This window comes from Arachis ipaensis, chromosome B09 (assembly GCF_000816755.2).
Source record: "Arachis ipaensis cultivar K30076 chromosome B09, Araip1.1, whole genome shotgun sequence".
NCBI lineage: Eukaryota > Viridiplantae > Streptophyta > Magnoliopsida > Fabales > Fabaceae > Arachis > Arachis ipaensis.
This window is the reverse complement of record NC_029793.2, coordinates 5,370,725-5,394,876: the sequence shown is the minus strand read 5'-3', so window position 1 is coordinate 5,394,876 and position 24,152 is coordinate 5,370,725. Positions and strand designations below refer to the sequence as shown.

Here is a 24,152-nt window from a genome sequence, read left to right as displayed (position 1 = left end):
TTAAACCAATTCAAAATTTAGTTTATTGATTTTTTTAATCAAACCGATTTATCCAATTTAATTTTGACAAAAATAATACTATATAATCGATTGTTAAATTTTAATTACTACAAAATATCTTTAAAAAAATATTTGAAGTATCTTCATATGAGTAACTCCCTCCAACCATACTAAATTAGAAATAATTGTATGTGATTATTATACCTGAAAGATGTTCATCTAAGTTTCCATTTGACATATATTCATAGATGAGTCCTATATTAGTGTCTTCATTGCAGTAACCAATAAGAGAAGTCAAATTTCGGTGATGTACTCTCATTAGAAGCTTAACCTGCCATTCAAAAGCCATTCAAATACAGCAACAATATAATTTAGATTGAGGTTTCTTTCACTTATGGATATTTTGAGCACTTGCCTCTGCAACAAATTGTTGATATCCATGAACTGAAGATAGGGAAAGCATCTTGACAGCCACTTGAATGTCCTCAATAAAGCCGTGGTAAACTGTTCCGAACCCACCTCTGCCAAGAATCCTATCAAAGTTGTTCGTCATTTTAATAACCTCACTAAATGAATATTGTCGTTGCCTGGATTCCAATTCTGACCCCTTTATGGAATTACGCCGCTTCCCAAGAATAATGTTTGTAGCAGCAGCTGATTGTGATGAAAAATTTCAGTTATTCGCAGATATTTCGAGTTATGGAAATCAAAACCCACTCAACCAAACTTCACTCATTTGTTTCATAAAAGATTGCATATATATGACAGTTAGGAGCAGTTACCATATCGCTTGCTTTGGCGAAAGATTATAACTGCTGCTGTAATCACTAGAACCACCAATATCCCTGCAATTGATGTTACCACTGCAATAACTACATTATTCTCTTTCTTTCTTGTATCATTTGTTTGCGGGTTGCATGAAGTTGATGCACATAGATTTGGATTTTTCCCCACACTAGAATAAGCATTGTTAGGACAACAAAGTCAGAGCAAGGTTATGTTTGGTTACTCATAACTTCTTAGGAAATTGTGCGAGTAATTATTATTGGAGGAACTAAATAAAAGAGAAAGCTAGTTCAAGGCATCATTATTTAATAATTAGTAGTAGTATGATATATATAAGCAAAGCATCTTCAATGTCAAGTATATATTATTGATTCTTTGTTTTAAGTATTTATATCAAGGATAATATACCTCAAGGATAATAGACCATCACTTTGTTTTTGAAGGAGTTCATTTGAAACTGAACCTGTTAGGTTGTTGTTCGTCAAGTTTCTGCAAAAGCAGAAGACAAATATAACATCCTTGTCAAATTTTATAACCAATAAAATCATGTGGACTTACAAGTATCCCAGTGATTGCAGTTGTGCCAAAAAAGATGGAATACTCCCACTTAAGTCATTGTTTGATAAATCTCTGAAATGGCAATTCAAATGCACAGTTACAATTCAAAAAGAGAGAGGGGGAAAAAAATAACACAAATGTAATCAAATTATTGAATTGCATTATGTATATATGAACCAAATGAGATGAGATGAGATAGATACTCACAAAGACTTTAACATGGTAAGCTTGGAAATATCAGCAGGTATATGTCCGGTTAGTCCACTTGAAGACAAATTCCTTTAATATTCCATTTCCAAAAATATTAATTATTATTTCAATAATAAATTTATGCTTGGTTTTTATAATTAAACGGTTAAATGTTTTCTAATTTATGTATTATTATTTAATGAATTGTAAGCTTACAAGGATGTGATTCTTTGAAAGCCATTAAAAGAGCTACACTCTACACCATCCCACTTGTATGTAGTGGGGGCACATGGATCTCCTTGCCAGTTTCTACTGTCCACCTTATAAGTCCTCTTGATATTTGTGACTGCATCCACTGGTGCATCATAATCAAGATTAAGACAAACAAAGCTAAATAATATGCTTACAAGAATGGAAAGAACAATCTAAGTTTAGACAAATATCAGCAGCATATATACCTTCATCTTTTTGGGTTTCTAACTGTGATGAGAAATCCTTCACTAGATAAATCTCAAGAGCATTGATGATGGGTGGAAGGGAGGAAGATTCTGTCCGGAAAAGTGAAATGTGATGCCTTTTGCCTTCATACGAAGGGCCTCTAGTATATCTGGTGAGTTCAGAAGCATATGTGAGTCCCACATTTTCCCAATAAGGCAAGCCATTTATGGTGACATTGAATGATCTTGTTTGATTTGCACCCAGCTGCTGAAGCTCAGTGAAGTGTAAGTAGAAATAGTATTGGTGCTGAGCTCCATTATTGTTATCTGCAAAATCATCCTCCCAATGGAAGTCTAATGAGGCAGTAGCATTTTTTGGTGTAGCTGCAGTCTTCAACACAACTGCTGGTGGTTTAAAGTGATTCTGATCAAACTCATCATTGCTAAGACTGCTGCTTAATTGTGTCCACTTGTCGTCCCAATAAGGCTCCCATATTCGGTCATATATATCATCTTTATACCTGTATACCAACATAACTTCAACAGCAACAACAACGATAATAAATTTTAAAAGTTATAACTGATTGGCTACTAAATCCTAAAGTTTACTAACTAACCATTAATTCTCTATATTTTTTTATTCAAATAATAATGAGATGGGTACATATATTATAAACTAAAGACTCATCTTTACGGTTTTTTCTTTATTTCCTTTGTATTTTATAGTTTGTTAGGATAGGATGAATTCAACCCACGTAACAACTAATAAGTTTCTATAACTATTAACTGTCGAAATATGAATCAATTAATTTTTTGTTAAAAAAAAAAGGACTTGCCTGTATGTTAAGTTGGTGATACCAAAATCCAACCTTCGGAATCGTGCCAATGACGTAGTTGGATCTTCAGTGATATAAGTAGCATTGTTCAAAATCCTCATTTCTATGACTGAAATGAATGGCGTCCCACTGTTTGTGTCAACCAAACAGATATGGACATAATCCAGCGATAGAGTGTGAATGATTTCATAGTTTATGCTGGCTGATGAATTTGTGAATTTCACATTGTCCCATAAATGAACTCCAAGATAAAGATCAAATTGTGGAAGCTTATTAAGACCATCGTAGTTTCCGTACAGGAAACTAGCTCTGATTAAATATCTAGTAGCACTTGTTACATTTATTCTGTAACAGTTTCTTGTTCCATAAGGAAAGCTCCGAAGATAAGTAAAGTATTGTTGATGAGTAGTCTTATCTTGGGGCGACACAGTTTTACTTACTCCAGAATCAATGAAATTAGCATCTGAAATGTAATTGATTCCTGTATTCTTCTCTGTGTAGTTAGAATTTTCAGGTAATCCACAGTCTATGCTAATAAATCCTGGTGATAGAAACCATTAATTGAACTTATTACATTAAAGAAATTATGAAGCTTAAAATAGTGATTCTTGAAATTTTAATAAGTAACCAAACCTGATTGATCCTGGCCTTGGATCGTTGCTACGAAAGAAAGAGCTCCAAGCAGTAGAAAAAGGGAATTTGTGATAATCTTCGCCATTGCATATCCTGATTTGTTTGGGGTGACAAAGATTACGAGTGGTTCAGTGCTGCTATTTAACAAAAGTTCAAGATGTTTAATATACAAATTATGTGATATTATAAAGTTGACCTGTAAGGAGAAAGAAAGAAATTTCCTAAGTCAGCTTCTATTTTGTTGACCTTATACTTTTTTGTTGACCTAAGTCAACTTCTATTATTCATTCCTAGGATTTATTTACTTATTTTGTAGGAATAGTTTATTATTGCTTTAATATATACTGTAATTGATAGTCCCATCATGCCAGAAATCATTGAAGCGGATCAGTTTGGAAAACTCTATTTCTAATTTAGTGATGATCAAACATTATTAATGTGATTAATTGTAAAATTATTATTTTGATTTTAATTTTTATATGTTGATTGAAATAATTTTGCAATGCAGGTTTTATAATGGGCCAATTTTCAGCCTTAGTGTTAAATTGATGTGACCATGGCAAAAATAAAATTTTATTTTTTGGGTCGAATAGAAAAGAAAATTCGAAGCCCAGTATGAAATCTAAATTCAGCCTTATATGAAATGAATGTTGGTTGAATTGTTTAATTGGGCCAGTTTCTATTAACATCATCATTAAGCCCATATTAAACTAAAGATCCAATGCTTGATCCGAAACCAATCTTGAGAAGAAAGCAAAATGCTTCCAACGGATCTCTCTTTATTCAAGTGATAGAATTCAAAATTTATCAAGAAGAGTTAATACTTGTATTGGAAACATGAGAGAGATTATACAATTGATATGATGACATCATTAATGCTACACGCCACCAAGAAAGAAAAGGAGAGTAGGAATTAGTTCAGTTTGTTTTAATTTATTCAAATCCATTACATGCTTTTATTTCTACTTTATCTTCTCTCTCATCTCTCTTCTCATTTTCGGTCACTTCCATCACAGCAACCATGGAAGCTTTTGCAAGCTATCAAGATGAAGCTAGGAGCAAGCTAAAAACCATCACAATGATGACAAGAAAAAGAAAACTAAAAGTATGCTGTGGCTAAGATTCTCATCACTTATGGTAAGATTTGGTGAAGAGATTTTGGCTTCTCCATACCAAAAATGGTTGAAGAAGATCTCGGCCAGCAAGGAGAAGATCCTTGGAGGGATGGCTTGTCTCTGATTCTGCTCAACTACCACAGAAGGTAGCTAGGGTGGCTACGTGATGGAAGAGGCAGAGATTGGAGCAGATGAAGTTGTCATCATCAAGCATGCATCAAGGGCTAGAAGTTCATCTTGGAGTGCAAGGCAAGATGGATGGCTCGGATTGGTGATGTTGGTGACCAAGGAAGAACCAGAGGTAATTGCATGTTGGTTATTGCATTCGGTTACCTCTCATCTCTCTCTGGCCGAACCGGTTTGCTTGAAGTAGAAGAAGATTAGCTTGGTTTGTTTGTTTTCAACCGTGGAGGCTTCTCCCTATAAGTAAGGGTGAACAGCCAGGGTTTGAAGCAAGGAATAAGTAGTGAGAGTGCAAGGCACAGAGTTCTCATAACAAATAGAGCTAACAGAAGTTCTTCTCCTTCAATGTTTCATTTTGTATTTTTCTGTTTAATTTTGTCATGTCTTGAGTCTCATGGAAAAAGGCAAACAGTGAGGTTTGTATGAAAAAAAATAGAGCGGAAAAAGGCAGAGAGTGCAAAATTAAAAGAAAAAGCCATAGATGTCCTTAGAGTTTCTTTGTACATCTGTGTTGTATTTCATGATTCTGTGGGAATCCCCTTGTAAGTTGGGTTAGCACTTTACAGTTGAAAGCTTGGCAGTGACCAAGTCAAGTTCAGTTTTTGGGTTTTAGATTCTGGACTTGTCCCAGATAGGAAGGGTAGTTCCTAGGGAGAATTGGTGTTTGTAATCAAAGATGATTATAGTGAAATTCCATCATTGTTGTGATGGAGACTGGATGTAGGCTTCATTGCACTTAGCAGCTGAACCAGGATATATCTGGGTGTAATTTTCTCTCTCTTCTACTCCATTTCTATTTCTGCTGCACAGGAGATAAAACCGAAAATATCTCGTGCCAAGTGACGAGACAAAAAGAAAAGTCTCGTGGCTAGGGACGAGACAAAAATAAAAAAGTCTCCAGAAGTTGTTTCAAAAATCAGCAAGTGTTATTAAGTGAAAAAAGGGGCTAAGATTCAACCCCCCTTTCTCTTAGCCACTGAAAACTATCAATTGGTATCAGAGCTTGGTCTCAAAGAGATCAAGCTTTGCAGCTTGGAGAAAAGATCCAGATGGCAGAGAACAGTGGCTCAAACCTAGTGTCCTAGAACTTAACAGAAGGACAGTCAAGCAACAGACCTCCTCTTTTCAATAGGAAAAATTATACCTATTGGAAGGAGAGAATGAAGATCTTTGTGCAAGCAGTGGATTACAGATTGTGAAAAATCATACTGGAGGGTCCTCAATATCCAACTGTCACAAGCGCCGAAGGAGTAGTCTCTCTTAAACCTGAAGCAAGCTGGACAAAGGAAGACAGAAAGAAGGTGGAACTCAATGCCAAGGCTATCAACTTGCTCAACTGTGCCATCAGCTTCGAGGAATACCGACGGGTATCACGATGCACAACAGCAAAGGAAATATGGGACAAACTTCAAGTCACCCATGAAGGAACCACCATAGTAAAGAAGACCAGGATAGATATGTTAAACAGAGAGTATGAAATGTTTGCAATGAAGGAAGGAGAATCTATTGATGAGCTGTTCGAAAGATTCAACGCCATCATTGTTGGCTTGGATGCTATGGGGATTAAGTATCCTGAATCTGTGCTTGTGAGAAGAGTGTTGAGATGTCTCACTAAAGAGTGGGAAACTAAGGCATTAATCATATCTAAGAGTAGTGGTCTAGATTCCATGACATATGATGACTTGAGAGGAAACTTACTTGCTTTTGAAAACACTTACTTGAAAAAGGATTCGAAAAAGAAAGGAATTGCTTTTACATCTGTGACTAACCCCCTGGATGATGAATCCAGTGATAATTCCTCTGAAAATGAATTTGTGTTGTTTGCCAAAAAATTCAAGAAAATGGTGAAGTTTAAGGAGAGAAGCAAGGGAAGCAGCTCTAGGAAACAAAGGAAAGATCTCAGCAAGGTGACATGTTACAACTGCAAGGAGACATGGCATTTCAAGATTGACTGCCCTAAGTTGAAGAAGGAAGAAAAGCCAAAGAAAGGGAAGAAAAAGGGTCTGATGGCTTCATGGGAGGACTTAGAAAATGACTCAGACGATGATGAAGAATCCGAGACCAAGTCACAACCATGCCTCATGGCAGATCATATTGATCAGGTAGTCTTTCACAACCCTAACACTAAAGATCTTCATCTTATGATAGACCACCTTTCTGAAAAAATAAGATGTTTTTTGCTTGATAATCAAGATCTTGAACAACAAATCACTATCCTTAAAGTTGAAAATGGTTTTCTCAAAGAAAAGCTAAGGGAGGCCGAAACTGTTTGTGAACTTGTTGAAGAAAATAAGCAGTTAAAAGCCCAACTTAGAAGCTGTGAAAGTGATCATTCTGTTATTGCATATGTAAACTGTTTTAAAGAAAATGAAGAATTGCTTAAAAAGGTCAAAAATCTTGAAAATGACTTAGCCAAGTTCACTCAAAGTTATGAAAATTTAAATCAAATATTGGCAAGTCAAAAACCTCTTTTTGATAAAGTTATTTTCGGGTTTCACAAAAATTTCAAATCTGTTGAGAAACCTTCTTTTGAAAACTTGGCCTCATCTTCTAATGATACAAGGTTTCAAAACCCAACCTACTTTAACAAAACAGCAACTCCAAGATTCTGTAGACTATGCAACCGAAATGGGCACTTTCCCATTCAATGTTTTTTTGGTGAAAGATTGATTGGTGATAAAGTTTACAAATTTGTTTTTGACTACAATGGTTTGGGACATAGAAGATGGTTTAACGTGAAAGGATCCAAGAAGATTTGGATACCTAAGGTCACTTGAGCTTATTTGTAGGTATGCCTAGCATCCAAAAAGAGGGAAAACATGTGGTACATGGACAGCGGATACTCTAGGCATATGACCGGAAAGGCAACCTTCTTCATAAAGCTTGATGAGTATGATGGAGGGTTTGTCACTTTCGGTGATGATGGTAAAGGGAAAATAGTGGCCATTGGAAAAGTTGGTAAAATTTTCTCCTCTTGTATAAATGATGTTCTCCTTGTTGATGGCTTGAAACATAATTTACTTAGTGTTAGTCAATTGTGTGATTTAGGCTTTGAAGTTATTTTTAGAAAGTTTGTGTGTTTAGTTGTATGTGAAAAATCTGAGAATATTTTATTTGAAGCTAAAAGGTGCAATAATGTGTATGGATTGACTCTTGAAGACTTGAAAGATCAAAAAGTAACTTGTTTTGCTTCTCTTGAAACTGAAAAATGGCTATGGCATAAGAAATTGGGTCATGCTAGCATGTACCAAATTTCTAAGCTAGTTAAGAAAAATCTGGTTAGAGGAATTCCAAATATTAAATTTGATAAGGATATTACTTGTGATGCTTGCCAATTGGGCAAACAAGTAAAATTCTCTTTTAAACCAAAAGATGAAATTTCAACCAAAAGGCCATTGGAGATGTTACACATTGATCTTTTTGGTCCAACAAGAACTCAAAGTCTAGGAGGTAAATACTATGGTTTGGTAGTAGTGGATGATTACTCTAGATTTGGTTGGGTTCTTTTTCTTGCTCATAAAAGTGATGCTTTTCACGCATTCTCAACCCTTTGCAAAAGAATTCAAAATGAAAAGGATTTAAAAGTTGCCCATTTGAGAAGTGATCACGGAAAGGAATTTAAAAACCAAAACTTTGAAAAATTCTGTGATGACTTTGGAATTGCTCATAATTTTTTATGTCCTAGAACACCTCAACAAAATGGAGTTGTTGAAAAAAGAAATAGAAGCCTTCAAGAGATGACTAGGACTATGTTATGTGAGAATGAGGTTTCAAAATTTCTATGGGCTGAAGTTGTGAATACAGCATGTTACATTTTGAATAGGACCATTATTAGAAAAGGGTTAAAGAAAACTCCCTATGAGCTATGGAAAGGAACCCCTCCAAATCTTAAGTATTTTCATGTTTTTGGATGCAAATATTTTGTACTTAACAACAAAGAAAACCTTGATAAATTTGATCCAAAATCTTATGAGGGAATATTTGTTGGATACTCCACTACTAGCAAGGCTTATAGAATTTACCTCAAAGAGCATAGAACTATAGAGGAATCCATACACGTAACTTTTTGTGATTCTAACTCAATTTCCAGTGTTGTGATAGATGATGATACAGATTGTGAAGATGTTGTGAACAAGGAAACCAGTGAAGAAAATCCTAAGTCTGCTCAAAATGAAGAATCTGCCAGTCCAGTTTTGTCTCGTCAGAATGAAGGAGATATTTCCATTTTGTCTCCTGAGCCAGCAAGAGAATCTGAAACAGCAAGATCCATTGAAGCTCATCAAAGCTCAACATTACTCCGGAAGCCTAGAGAATGGAAGTCTATGAGGGGTTATCCTCATGACTTCATTATTGGTGATCCTTCACAAGGAGTAACAACTAGATCCTCAACCAAAAGGCAAACCGAACCTAACAATTTTGCACTCTTGTCACAAATGGAGCCCAACAATGTAAAGCAAGCTCTTGAAGATCCATCATGGGTCAATACCATGCAAGAAGAGCTAGCTCAATTTGACAAGAATAAGGTTTGGACATTAGTACCTAATCCCAATGGTAAGAAGGTAACCGGTACTAAATGGGTTTTTAAAAATAAACTTGGTGAGGATGGAAAGGTTGTTTGTAACATGGCTAGATTAGTGGCCCAAAGTTACGATCAATAAGAGGGTATAGATTTTGATGAGTCTTTTGCTCCGGTAGCTAGAATGGAAGCAATTAGGTTGCTTCTTGCCTATGTTGCCCATAAGGGTTTCAAAATGTTTCAAATGGATGTCAAATGTGCTTTCCTTAATGGCTTTATTGATAGAGAAGTGTATGTGGCTCAACCCCCCCGTTTTGAACATAAAGAATTTCCAAACCATGTTTTTAAACTTTCAAAGGCTCTTTATGGCCTTAGACAAGCTCCAAGAGCTTGGTATGAAAGGCTTAGTACCTTCTTGTTGGAAAATCAATTTCAAAGGGGTGTCACCGACACTACTTTATTTATTAAAGCATCTAATGATGATATACTCCTAATTCAAGTTTATGTGGATGATATTGTGTTTGGATAAGCCAATGAGTCCTTGTGTGAAGAGTTTGGAAAACTCATGACTAATGAGTTTGAAATGAGTTTAATGGGAGAGCTAACTTTCTTTCTTGGCCTCCAAATTAAACAAACTCCTAGTAGTACTTTTATTCACCAAGGAAAGTATGCTAAAGAGTTAATAAAGAAATTTGGCTTAGAAAATTCCAAACCAATGGGAACACCAATGCATCTAAATACTAAACTTGAAAAGGATGAAAATGGAAAAGATGTGGATGAAACAAGGTATAGAGGAATGATTGGTTCACTCATGTATCTCACTTCCTCTAGACCGGATATTATTCAAAGCGTGGGTGTATGTTCTAGATTTCAATCTCACCCAAAAGAATCCCATCTTTCGGCTGTTAAACGCATCATTAGATACATTAAGGGAACTAGTGACTATGGCTTATGTTATCCTAAATCTGATGATTTTTGTGCAGTGGGGTTTTGTGATGCAGATTATGCGGGAGATAGGGTGGATAGACGGAGTACATCTCGCATGTGTTGCTTCCTTGGAAGCTCACTTAACATGTGGTCAAGCAAAAAGCAAGCCACAGTGGCTCTATCCACAGCTGAAGCTGAATATATTTCTGCATCTGCATGTTGTTCACAATTAATTTGGTTAAAACCGCAGTTGGAAGATTACAAATTAAAGATCAATAGTATACCCTTATTTTGTGATAATATGAGTGCTATAAACATTTCAAAAAATCTTGTTCTGCACTCAAGAACCAAGCACATTGAAATTAAATATCATTTCATTAGGGAACATGTGCAAAAGGGTACTATTGATATTCAATTTGTAAAATCTGAAGACCAACTTGCTGACATTTTTATAAAACCCCTCTGTGAAGACAGATTCTGCACTTTGAGAGAAAGTTTGGGAATGATAGATTTAAGCTCTATTGACGACTTGTGAAATTTTTGATTCTGTTCAGTTTTGTCTCGTAGGAAAGCAGGAGATAAAAATCAGGATATGTTGAAAGGGCTATGATCAAGGGGGAGACTGCACAGAAATAAATTTTTTTGGGCCCCACCAAACTTTTTTGACCCCACTCTGACCGTTTTGTTAGTTTCTCTTTGAGTAAATCACAATCTCTTTTTGTTGTCTCATTAAATCTTGTTGGAAGTGGTTATTGTCAAATCAAATCTTTCTCTTTCATCTAATCCCTTGATTCTAGGAAACCACTTTTCAGTTTTTAATTTCAAATAAAAGGAAGTTTCCCTATTTAATAACTGCCCATTAATGGTCATTAAACACCCTCCAATTCTCTCTCCACTCAACATTTAATGCATCCCTAACCTCCCTCTTCTCTCACTCAATTCGGCTCTCTTCATCTCTCCCTCTTCCACTTCTCCATTTCCTTTTATCATGAAAAAGAAGCTTGCACCAAGGAAAAGTGAACGAATTCTCCTCTCTCAAAAACCTTCCATGCCTCAAACTCACACCCACATCCATATCCATTCTACATCTTCATCTTCTCCCTCACCACCCTCCAAACACACAGACACCATGAGAAGGAAAGTCATAGCCCAGAAAAGCTCAGGAAGAAGAAAAAGTGGGAAGAACAAGGAACCAAGCATTGAAGAAGAAGTAGAATCACACATTTCTCCTATTCCATCACCGCCACACTCACCACCAAAGAAGGCCACACCCGGAAGGAGTACCCAGAAGACAAAAGGGTTTGCGCTGCACAACACCACGAAACCAGCAAACTTGGAGTCATTGGATTTCAAAACCAAGTTTGGCAAATCACACTCACACTATGATCCTGCCAGGTTCAATTCATGCGCCTCCTATGAGTTTCACAAAGAGGTTTTGGAAAAACGCCACCTTTATGCCACCTATCTAGTCAATCTCGACTCTCTCTCTAACAAAGGTATCAACGTTGCTCCTCTGTTTGAACTTCTTTAATGGACACCATTACTTAATATTCAGAAGCCGGTCTACCCCGGTTTGGTACGTGAGTTCTATGCCAACATGCAGCTGATTGATGGCACCCTCTACTCCTATGTCAAGAGGGCTTACATAACTCTGAACACTGAGACTATTGGAACGGCTCTAGGCTATAAAGATGAGGGGCCGAGAGCGTATATGGCTGAGAAGTGGGACTCCCAGGTTGGCGTCACCTACAAAATTGTCCTGCAACATATTTGTGAAAACCTTTCTGGCTTGGAGGGCACAATTCCGACTCACAAAACTCTCGGTCCTACCAACTCTCTGTTTCACAGGATCATCACTCACATCCTAACCCCTCAAAGTGGTTCCCATAATAGAGTAACCTTTTCTGACTCTCTCATACTTTTTGCTCTTATTACATCTACTCCTATATCATTTGGTTACATTATGATCAGACACATGTGGGAATCAGTTAAGAGCACCAAGAAGGCGAATCTGCCTTATGGAATATTTTTGACAAGTATCTTTGAATATTTTAAAATTGATCTCCTAAATGAAGCTGTAGAAAATAAGGTATCTATGATCAAAGGAGGAGGAACAGTAAAGGGAACCAAGGGGAAGAAATCAGGAGCCCCTGATACTGACTTTGAGAGTCGGCCTGAGTCCTCCAAGGCAACAAAATCAATCAAAGAAATCCTCACTGAATTCTCAAACATGTCGGAGCTAATGGTACAATCTCATAAGGCGGCCCGCAAGCTAGCCTATGAAAATGAGAGGGCTTGGATGAGATGCAAGGATAGGGTGAGTCTGATGTTGGAAAGCCTTGAGGAGGAGTTGGGTGCTGCTAGTGAAGAGGAGGCTGATGAATATGAATTCCACTTATCTGATGATTAATCCCTGTTTCTTTTCCTTCCGATGGTATTTGGCATGTTTAGGCTCAATCTGACTGTAGTAGTTTATTTTGGTACTTTAGATACTCTGATGAAATACTCTTGACATTTTGGGTATATTTTGGATATTCTGCTTTTCTATGTCATCTTTTGCAGGTACCCCTTGATGCCAAAAGGGGAGAAATGGTGCTGGAAAATTGAAATTAACAAAACAAGGATGAAATTCTTTTGAGAATTCATGATCTCCCATGTTTCTTGTTTCAATATCTTATTGTGATGATATGATTGATGATTAATAATGCATTTGTTCTATCTTGGTAAATATGATTGCTGGTGATTAGTGATTTAGTTGATTTACTTTGGAAAAATATTTGCTGATTAGTGATATAGTTGATTTACCTTGGAAAAATATTTGCTGTGTTTATAATGCAGTTACTGTGTTTGTGATGCATTTGATCTGTTTGTGTTTCCTTGGTAAAATATTGCTGTTTTGGATTAAGGAATATTTTTGGCAGTTCCTTTAAGTTGTGATATATGAAGTTTGATAGTTGCTATGGTTTGAAATGATCATGCTTGATTAGAAAAATTTTTTGTGCTATGATTAATTTGCTCTGATTTATTAATTGGAAAATATTTTCAAAATAACTTGAAAAGCAGCTTCTGGAAATATCAATGTCTGTTTGCATCAAATTATTTTGTATGTGATTGAGCAGAAAATCAAATTATTGATAACAAATGAGTTTTGATTATCACTCCAATTCTGCTCATAAATCAAGCATTTAACATTACAAATTTTACATGTTGAAAAACATAGTTGCCTTAAGCTTGATTTCAAAAGTTACAGGTAGAGCTTCCCTTGGTAAAATAGCATACATTAAGGGGGAGCCATGTAATAACTAGAAAGGGGGAGAAATTCAAAAATTCAAAGGGAGTATTCTATACTCTAATCTTTAATTTCTTTTCAATTTCAATTTTTTAATAATGTTTGTCATCAAGGGAGAGATTGATGAGTTTGGAAAACTATATTTCTAATTTAGTGATGATCAAACATTATTAATGTGATTAATTGCAAGATTATTATTTTGATTTTAATTTTCATATGTTGATTGAAATAATTTTACAATGCAGGTTTTATATTGGGCCAACTTTCAGCCTTAGTGTTAAATTGATGTGACCATGGCTGAAATAAAATTTTGTTTCTTGGGCCGAATAGAAAAGAAAATCCGAAGCCCAGTATGAAATCTAAATTCAGCCTTATATGAAATGAATGTTGGCTGAATTGTTTAATTGGGCCAGTTTCTATTAACATCATCATTAAGCCCATATTAAACTAGAGATCCAATACTTGATCCGAAACCAATCTTGAGAAGAAAGTAAAATGCTTCCAACGGATCTCTCTTTATTCAAGTGATGGAATTCAAAATTTATCCAGAAGAGTTAATACTTGTATTGGAAACATGAGAGAGATTATACACTTGATATGATGGCATCATTAATGCTACACGCCACCAAGAAAGAAAAGGGGAGTAGGAATTAGTTCAGCTTGTTTTAATTTATTCAAATCCATTATATGCTTTTATTTCTACTTTATCTTCTCTCTCATCTCTCTTCTCATTTTCGGTCACTTCCATCACAGCAACCATGGAAGCTTTTGCAAGCTATCAAGATGAAACTAGGAGCAAGCTAAAGACCATCACAATGATGGCAAGAAAAAGAAAACTAAAAGTATGCTGTGGCTAAGATTCTCATCACTTATGGTAAGATTTGGTGAAGAGATCTTGGCTTCTCCATACCAAAAATGGTTGAAGAAGATCTCGGCCAGCAAGGAGAAGATCCTTGGAGGGATGGCTTGTCTCTGATTCTGCTCAACTACCACAGAAGGTAGCTAGGGTGGCTACGTGATGGAAGAGGCAGAGATTGGAGCAGATGAAGTTGTCATCATCAAGCATGCATCAAGGGCTAGAAGTTCATCTTGGAGTGCAAGGCAAGATGGATGGCTCGGATTGGTGATGTTGGTGACCAAGGAAGAACCAGAGGTAATTGCATGTTGGTTATTGCATTCGGTTACCTCTCCTCTCTCTCTCTGGCCGAACCGGTTTGCTTGAAGTAGAAGAAGATTAGCTTGGTTTGTTTGTTTTCAACCGTGGAGGCTTCTCCCTATAAGTAAGGGTGAACAGCTAGGGCTTGAAGCAAGGAGTAAGTAGTGAGAGTGCAAGGCACAGAGTTCTCATAACAAACAGAGCTAACAGAAGTTCTTCTCCTTCAATGTTTCATTTTGTATTTTTCTGTTTAATTTTGTCATGTCTTGAGTCTCATGGAAAAAGGCAAATAGTGAGGTTTGTATGAAAAAGCCATAGAGCGGAAAAAGGCAGAGAGTGCAAAATTAAAAGAAAAAGCCATAGATGTCCTTAGAGTTCATTTGTACATATGTGTTGTGTTTCATGATTCTGTGGGAATCCCCTTGTAATTTGGGTTATCACTTTACAGTTGAAAGCTTGGCAGTGACCAAGTCAAGTTCAGTTTTTGGGTTTTAGATTCTAGACTTGTCCCAGATAGGAAGGGTAGTTCCTATGGAGAATTGGTGTTTGTAATCAAAGATGATTATAGTGAAATTCCATGATTGTTGTGATGGAGACTGGATGTAGGCTGCATTGCACTTAGCAGCTGAACCAGGATATATCTGGGTGTAATTTTCTCTCTCTTCTACTCCATTTCTGTTTCTGCTACACAGGAGATAAAACCGAAAATATCTCGTGCCAAGTGACGAGACAAAAAGAAAAGTCTCGTGGCTAGGAACGAGACAAAAATAAAAAGTCTCCAGAAGTTATTTCAAAGACCAGCAAGTGTTATTAAGTAAAAAATGGGCTAAGATTCAACCCCCATTCTCTTAGCCACTGAAAACCATCAGAAGCATAATAAAAATCAATCAAAGACTATATATATCAAAATTTGGTTTTTTTTGTTACAAAGTACAGAGCTAAGTCTAAGTTTTCAGCTACAAAGTTAGTGTCCGTCCTCAATAACTATTCTAGCCAAGTCTTCGTCTACCTGCTCAATAATACTACAGTTTTTCAATTTCTTTTGTGATCTAAACAATAAAAAATTAATTTTTTCATCCAATTTTTTTTCTATATTTTCTTTCTTTTCAAATTATTCTAATCCAAATAAAGTGTACATGTGAATTGATAGCTGTGATTGTCATGCGGTACGTGATTGATTTGATTCTCCTGATGCATTGAATTACACTTAGTCCAAGGGATCATACTAGTAGAGCTAAAAGTGAGTCAAACTGAATCCAACTAAACCAAGTTCAAGTTAAACTCATCAAAATTGAGTTTGACTCACGGTTCAACATTAACAATTGAGCTTTCTTAAACTTAAGTTAGGCTCACCAAAAACTCATGAGCCGACTCGAGCTCACGAGCTGACTTAAATAACAGAAATATAATTTATAATTCTATATCAATAAATTATAACTTATATATATTAAAAAATATTAATTTTATATATTGTGTATCTATTAATTATGAATTTTTTATTTATGTCCTACATCAAAATTATATAAAAAATAATTATAAAATTTTAAATAAGAACATTAATATATATAAAATTATATATTACTATTTTATATGTATATATATAATATTAAAAGTATAAGCTGAATGTATATAGGATATGTGTACTAATAATTTAATAAGTTCACGAGTTAATGAGTTGAGTTTATCCAAACTCAAAGTCGGCTCATTTAATTTATAAGCTCAATTCTAGGCTCAAACTCGACTCATCAGCTCACAAACTCAGCTTATCGAACTATTAATGAGTGAAACTTGAACTGGCTCATGAGTTGGCTTGACTCACTTCCAGTTCTACATAGTATTATGGCCTTAAACACACTCTAAACCTACTACATTAAAATTTACTGTGACAATAGGTTTTGATACTTGTATTGCACGTAGGGGAAAATCACAACTCTTTAGAAATATTTCTTTTGGTCCAAAATAATGGTCCATTCTTAAAATTCAATTTAGTCTATAATATTAATTAATATATTTTTTCATTAATAAATTTATTAAATGGATAAATATAGGAGTAAAAATAAAAGAAAAAATAAAAATATTATTTTTCTCTTAAATATTTAAAAAGAATATCAATGTTATTTCTATATTTTTGTGCTATTTATATTTCAAATGTTTTAGCAGTGTCATATTTGCTTAACAGAAGTCACCTAAACATTTTCATTATCACATCAATTGTTTTTCTTAACAAAATGACTTTTTCTTCATGATTTAGAGCTTGTTTAGGTGAGTTTCTAAGAAAAGATCTTTTCGAGTTATCTTTTTTTAAAAGATCTTATGGAAAAGTAAAAGTAATTTTATGTTTGGATATCTCATGCAAAAAGATCTTTTTATTTATCAATTATGTTTGGGTATAATAATATAAAAGTATTTTTTTATTTATTTATTAAGTAAAAAACATCCTTTTTAAGGAAAAAAGATCTTTTAAAAAAAGATGTAAATTACAGCTTTTCAAAAAAGATCTTTTTTTTTCTAGTGCTTTTACTTTTACTACTAGAAATTTGCTAAACACGCTAAAAAATAAAAAAAGATATTTTTTCATTGAAAAAAGATTTTTTTTTAACAAAATAATGACGCCCAAACAAGCACTTAGTATTTTTTTTACATTTTAAAATATTTCAAAAATATTTTTATTGTCAATAAAATTAGAATATGCTTTCGTGAGCTTTTATTATTGTGACTATAAAGTAAAAAAGAAAAGAAAATAATAGAAAGAAGACAAGTAAAGGGAAAAAAAAAAGTAAAAAACAAAGCGAAATCAGTTGACTGGGTTCAAAACTTGATGTCTAGACCTATATAAGATGTTGAAACTAATTTCATAGCTGAAAGTCTGAAACCATTCCACATGCTTCTCCCCCTTTAAGACTGCAGTTTTGGTGATGTGAATTTTTAGTTGTTTATTCTGAAAGAATGTTATATGTAATTATGTATTCTTTTTACATTAAAATTAAATTGTAAAAGAAGAAATAATGAAGTAAATTATCTTTTAATATTGTACAAAAAAATTAGGTGTATATTTGAAAAAAAATATGTAAGAAGACAATGTAAATATTGAATAAAGTGAACATCAGTTTAAAAAAGAAAAGTTAAATTACAAATATCTTTACTCTAACTATGCCATAAACTACATCCAATGAAAGTTGACTACGTTACCCCTTAAATTACGTTGAAATCCTACTTTTGTATTCATAAACCATATTATGGGTTTAGCAACCTTCTATCTTAGAAGTCCAAGTCATAGAGTCATCTTCGCAGAAATTTTAAACAATAACAAGTCTTTAAGCAAAGAATACAAATTTACACCGAGTAAAAAAAATTAGTAGATATAAATATAATCATGTTATCATCTGAACATAAGAAAAATGGGTATAGAAAAAGGTTGCAATCTAATAACTAACAAGAATAATATAATGTAAAATTTGGACTGAATTTAAATTAGACATCAAATTCAAGGTGGAAATTTATAGCGGGACAAATTTAAGAAAGATAGATAGAAAATAACTCTATTCACTGACCCTCTTCACTAAAGAGGCTACACAGTGAGTATTTCAATGACTTGTACATACTTGCACGAAGCAAAAGAGATTCTCTCTTCGGCTTCCATTAAAACAGGCATAGCATATGTATATGGATAAATTCACTTTGATGTTCCATTTGTGAGTTCCAGCCATAAATCAAGCCCATGGTCGTTGAACCAGGAAATACAAGTTACTCTGGTGGAGTATAAGGTTATCTTGATGAAATCCAAGATTGTAACACAACAAAAATTCATACAATAACTATAATGCCACTTTCAATAAGTTAAAAAATAACACCTCATTTTATCAATAAAGTCCGAGTTTACGGTAAAACTGAATAGAAGAGAAACTAGATGAAGGTGATGAAGTGTTCTAGTGTAACAAAGTAATGAAAATGAACTGAGATTATTAATTGTAATTGTATTTACAAGTACAGCTATGTGTATATATAGCAGAGCACGTACTACTATAGCTAAGAGTTTGTTACACCAGAAAACACAAATAACAGAAAGTTTCCTTTAACAGAAAGTACCTGAATTCTGTTAAGACTTAAGACTACATCGACCTCGTACTCTAAGCTATTTATCTATACACTCCTTCACTGACGGACACTTGAAAAAAAAATATATCTGCATGAAATTTCTTATGCAAAAAAGAAAATCTTGGTGCAGAAAATATACATTTGGAGAACATGCAATAACTTCAGGAAAAAATAAAAACAAAATACAAGATGTTGGAACATCAATTCCATCTGCTATCAACCTCATCAATGACCCATATAAGGGAAATTTTCAATTTTGTGCCAAATTTTTGGGTCCTTCATGTGGAGAGACTCTTTCCTCCTCATCTTTGCCTTTTATTCATGCAGACCTCATTACTCTTTATATATCCAAAAATCAGTTGAATGGTTCAGATTTACGGAAAGAAGAAAAGCTCTTCCTTCTTGAGGACTCAAGTTTTCCTTCATTTGATTAAAAGCCACACACTAAACGCAGGTGATTTTCTAGTTTGAGACATTTTAGCTAGGTGCAACCAAGCATTGAGTAGCTACCAGTTTTGTCCGCACCACATAGGCTAGCAGTTTCAATAGTTTCAGGCAAGAAATCACACTGCTTTCAGGGTCTTTTGGAAGCTCAATACCTGTACAGGAAACCGAAGTTTTTAATTGTCAAGTTTAGAAAAAAAGCATAATAAAGAGATAGTACCATAATTCTGGCAGAATATAGGAAATAGAACATTTGTTTTACGAAAAATGAAAACATTAACCTATGGAGCTACCTCTGTGTTTATATACATATATTTGATGAATTTTATTTTTGCCAAAATTACCAAACATCTGATGTCTTTCAGTAAGCACAAGAACCATTAGTTTATCATTGAATGCTTGCATTATCATATGTACGAACCGACATGCATCTTCTTGCAATCTTAGACTCTACATTTAAAACAGAGATAACTATAATTAGACAGAGACAAGGAACAAGTACGAGCAATGATGGAAATTTTAAATAAAGCATAATATCAGCACAAAAAGCTATAAACAGTATGTAACCTTGATTATTTGCTTTCTTTGCAGCAGAAGCAAATTCTTTAATTGACATAGTGGGTGGTTCTAGAGATTCATTGATATAACAAGCTAGGATTATTCAGTCAATAAAAATGTACAGAGACAATGCAAGAGGTAGCAGCAATTTGCAAGACATGAACAATGCAAACTTAGTGCACCCAATTCTCACCTTGCTTCAGCCATGTATTAGTGATTTAGTGTTGACTCTTCAATCTTCCCTATAATTAATAAAATCCAACAATTAATTTCTCTTTGTACTCAAAAACTATATAACACCTTATGAATATGAGTATATTAGAGATTGTAGATAGATATACAGTAGTATATTGGGATACTAACATTCAGTTTTGGCAAACGAAAAGAGTCAGATGAGCAATACATGGAAAAAATATCGTTTAGTCATGCAGTATTAGGTTCTGGTATAATTTTTCTTCTTTCAACTCAATTATTAGATAAATTGTTACAATAATCTACCTTGAGAGATATAAGATAATAACTGACTGTAACAGTTCTTGTTATAATAAAAGAGGAGTGCTAGGGGCCAGCACTTTTGTTAAATTCTGGCCAGCACTTAACCATCAAAAGGAAATTGAATGATTCTACACCCTTAGATGTAATCTCACACCATTAAAAATATCATTGATGGCTAATTGATGGCTAAAACACACAAAATCTGTTGGCCCCTAGACTTTTTCATAATGAAATTTCTAAGGACTCCATGTGTCCATCACATATACTTAATTAAAATGCAGACACAACAAGACAAAATAGCTAAGAAATTAAAATACATTATTACAACAAAATAAACTTAAAAATGCACCACAATTTTCAAGCTATTTTATTTCTAGTACAAGTATTAATTATTAGACCCTATCTAGCTGATGGAGTCATATCAGTACTAATTAAATTCACACTGAACTGTTCATCTAAATCTTCATTTTGAAGGTCACAAATATTACGTTTTCGGGCTAACTCTGCAGCCAAACAGTCCTTCAACTGTGTCACTATATCTCTCATGTATGGCCTTTGCACTGAAGTGGCAGATACAGAGGCCATTGCTATTTCAACCGCTTTCCATGCAGAGTTATTGTCAAAATCTCCTTGTAACCTTGAATCAACAACTTTTGTTATATCCCCTTCAGCAATCATTGAATTAACTCGTTGAATTATATGATGAGTTGTGTCTTCCTTTATTATTATCACCGGTTGACCTGTAATTATCCTTAAAAGAACTACTCCAAAACTATACACATCACTTTTTTCTGTCAATCTATTTGATGTTGTGTACCTAATACGACAAATCAAATAATAAGTTGGTTAGTTAATTTTTCGTTATCTGTTATCAAAATTTCTTTTATCAATAGTTAAAGTGATGGATAATTAATCATATCATTGAAATTAAACACATACTCAGGATCTAGGTAGCCTGGAGTTCCGGCCACATTGGTTGACACATGTGTATCGCTCTCAGCCGCAAAACATTTGGATAATCCAAAATCAGCGAGTTTGGCATGGAAGTTTTCATTTAATAGAATATTTGGACATTTCACATCTCTGTGAATTATAGGTGGCTTACAACCATTATGCAGATATTCCAATCCTGAATTTAAATTTCAATCATGGATGAATAGTTAAGAACTAAAATTTGATAAAGAATTTTGCATGTGTTTGTTTCTTTTTTCTCTTGATTACCTTGGGCTGCATCTACTGCTATTCGAAGTCTATCTTCCCAGTTCAAAGACCTTCCCCTATTGTTTTTTCCTGTTAAAAGAAGGAAAGAAAAAAAAGTAAGAGATTTCACAATATTCCCCAATTGAATAACATGAATAGAAAGAAATATAATATTCTTAGACTTAGTTATATTGTATTTTAAAATAATAGAATATTTTTAATTAAAAACTTTTTAAAAATATAAGATCAATTATAATTTTAGATTATAGGTTTAGTAAAATTACAGGGACTTCGAGAAGATAATTCAATTAAAATAAAAATAATTATGATTGTACCTGAAAGATTTTTATCTAAATCTCCATTTTTCATGTATTCATAGATGAGTCCTATATTAGTTTCTTCATTGCAATAACCAACAAGAGAAGTCAGATTTCGATGATGTACTCTAAGCTTAACCTGTCATTCCAAAACCATTTTTTTGTTTTGGTCAAACATAGCAACAAATTTTGATTGAGATTTCTTTCACTTGTTTTATTCTATATCTCAATATTTTGGGCACTTGCCTCTGCAATAAATTGTTGATATCCTTGCACTGATGATAACGAAAGCATCTTGACAGCCACTTCAATGTCCTCAATAAAGCCATGGTAAACTGTTCCGAATCCACCTCTGCCAAGAATTCTATCAAAATTGTTGGTCATCTTAACCACCTCATTAAATGAATACTCTCGTTGCTTAGTTTCCAATTCTGACTCCTTAATTGGATTATGACGCCTCCCAAGCACAACGTTGTTAGCAGCATCTGATTTTCACGAAAATTTTAAGTTATTCGCAGAATCAAAACTCGTGCAATCAACCAAACTTATTTAATCTGTTTCATAAGATATAATATTCTTTATATTCATAAGATTGTATAAGACAGTTAGCAGCAGTTACCATATGTCTTTCTTCGGCGAAAGATTATAACTGCTGCAATCCCTAGAAGCAGCAATATCCCTGCAATTGATGCTACCACTGTAATAACTGCATTATTCTTTTTCTTTCTTGTAGCATTTGTTTGCAGGGTGCATGAAGTTGTTCCACATAGAAGATTTGGATTTTGCGCCACACTAGAATAAGCATTGAGAGCACAACAAAGTTAAAGCAAGGTTAGTTATGTATTCGGTTACAACTTGTAATCTGGAAAATGTGAGAGTAATTAAATAATTATTATTAGAAGACTCAAAAGAAAAAGCTAGTTCAAGACATCATTTTCTAATATTAAGTAGTAGTATGATACAGAACCAAGATAATATACTATTGATTCTTGGTTTTAAGTATGTATCAAGGATAATATATACCTCAAGGTTAATCGACCATCACTTTGTTTTTGAAGGAGTTCATTTGAAACTGAACCTGTAAGGTTGTTGTGTGCTAAGTTTCTGCAAAGCAGAAGACAAATATGACATAGATCCTTATTAAATTTTATAACCGATAAAAAATCACGGGGACTTACAAGTATTCTAGTGATTGCAGTTGCGCCAAAAAATTAGGTATATTCCCACTTAAACCATTGTCTGATAAATCTCTGAGAGGGGATTTCAAATGCACAGTTACAATCCAAAAGGAGAAAATTAAAAGATGATCAAATCATTGGGTCCATAAGTCCATTGTTTAGACGTGATCAAATGAGATAAGAAAGATACTCACAAGGACTTTAACATAGTAAGCTTGGAGATATCAGTCAGTATATGTCCGGTGAGTCCACTTGAAGACAAATTCCTTTATATATTATTCCATTTCCATAAAATATAATTATTTCAATAATGAAATTATGCAATTAAACGGTTAATAATTTTCTAATTTAGGTGTTATTTAATGAATGATAAGCTTACAAGGATGTGATTCTTAGAAAGCCATCAATAGTGCTACAGTCTACACCTTGCCATTTGTATGCATTGGGAAGACATGGATCTCCTTGCCAGTTTCTACTCTCCACCCTATAAGCGTTCTTAATGTTTGTGACTGCCTCCGCTGGTGTATATATTTATATTCATCATATTGTAGAGTACACATGCAAGAAGCAAGCTAATTAAGTTTAGACAAAATTAAAGAGCAGCAGTAATATACCGTCATCTCTGTGGGTTTCTAACTGTGATGATGGAAAATCTTTTGCTAAATAAATCTCAAGAGCACTGATAATGGGTGGAAGGGTAGAAGATTCTGTCCGAATAAGTGAAATGCGACACTTTTTGCATCCAGAGGAAAGTCCTCTAACATGTTTGGTGTATACTTTTCCGTATTTGAGTGATTCAGCTGTATTCCAAGTCTTACCATCCATGTTGATATTGAATGATCTTGTTTGACCCAACTGCTGAAGCTCTATGAGGTGCAGGTAGAAATAGTATTGGTGCTGAGTTTCATTGTCATCATTCTCCCAATGGAAGTCTAATGAGGCAGTAGCAGTTATTGATGTGGCTGCAGTCTCTAACACAACTGCTGGTGGATTAAAGGCTTCCTGATCAAGGGCATTATTGCTATGGTTGCTGCTTATTAGTCTCCACTTGTCGTCCCAATAAGGCTCCCATATCCGGTCATAAGGATCATCTTGATACCTGTCCACCAACATAACATTTGTTCCCATCACTTATATAATAATAACAACAATTTAATATTCATGTTTAAATTTTTTTATTATTATTATTAATTATTTTTACAATCAATAGTTACTCAAGTATTTTTTTTCAATTTTATTT

General features: G+C 34.2%; 2 protein-coding genes across 9 annotated transcripts in view; both read right to left on the bottom strand.

The window, feature by feature from the left end:
• The window catches only part of LOC107614778 (probable LRR receptor-like serine/threonine-protein kinase At1g51860), a 4,811-nt gene extending 1,287 nt beyond the window's left edge, over positions 1 to 3,524 (bottom strand). The window contains exons 1-10 of the mRNA XM_021111700.1: positions 3,440 to 3,524; positions 2,807 to 3,347; positions 1,992 to 2,491; positions 1,750 to 1,888; positions 1,552 to 1,623; positions 1,345 to 1,416; positions 1,195 to 1,275; positions 783 to 955; positions 416 to 654; positions 314 to 331 (exon numbers count right to left, since the gene is read on the bottom strand). Coding sequence (XP_020967359.1) covers positions 314 to 331; positions 416 to 654; positions 783 to 955; positions 1,195 to 1,275; positions 1,345 to 1,416; positions 1,552 to 1,623; positions 1,750 to 1,888; positions 1,992 to 2,491; positions 2,807 to 3,347; positions 3,440 to 3,524 — 1,920 coding nt within the window. The remainder of the gene's footprint in view (positions 1 to 313; positions 332 to 415; positions 655 to 782; positions 956 to 1,194; positions 1,276 to 1,344; positions 1,417 to 1,551; positions 1,624 to 1,749; positions 1,889 to 1,991; positions 2,492 to 2,806; positions 3,348 to 3,439) is intronic.
• LOC107614780 (probable LRR receptor-like serine/threonine-protein kinase At1g05700) overlaps positions 18,801 to 24,152 on the bottom strand; it is an 8,165-nt gene continuing 2,813 nt past the window's right edge. The window contains exons 3-17 of one of the 8 annotated variants that reach the window (XR_002354459.1): positions 23,527 to 24,015; positions 23,292 to 23,430; positions 23,107 to 23,178; positions 22,913 to 22,984; positions 22,758 to 22,838; positions 22,354 to 22,526; positions 21,981 to 22,219; positions 21,753 to 21,873; positions 21,439 to 21,507; positions 21,157 to 21,346; positions 20,706 to 21,034; positions 19,916 to 19,964; positions 19,732 to 19,791; positions 19,509 to 19,614; positions 18,801 to 19,319 (exon numbers count right to left, since the gene is read on the bottom strand). Coding sequence is in view for 3 of the 8 variants with exons in the window: in XM_021112265.1 (XP_020967924.1) it covers positions 20,617 to 21,034; positions 21,157 to 21,346; positions 21,439 to 21,507; positions 21,753 to 21,873; positions 21,981 to 22,219; positions 22,354 to 22,526; positions 22,758 to 22,838; positions 22,913 to 22,984; positions 23,107 to 23,178; positions 23,292 to 23,430; positions 23,527 to 24,015 (2,063 nt within the window). In the remaining 5 variants the exon portion in view is untranslated. Of the gene's footprint in view, positions 19,320 to 19,508; positions 19,615 to 19,731; positions 19,792 to 19,915; positions 19,965 to 20,163; positions 21,035 to 21,156; positions 21,347 to 21,438; positions 21,508 to 21,752; positions 21,874 to 21,980; positions 22,220 to 22,353; positions 22,527 to 22,757; positions 22,839 to 22,912; positions 22,985 to 23,106; positions 23,179 to 23,291; positions 23,431 to 23,526; positions 24,016 to 24,152 lie in introns of those variants that run through there. The other 7 variants (XR_002354461.1, XR_002354460.1, XR_002354462.1 and 4 more) reach the window with 7 other exon arrangements.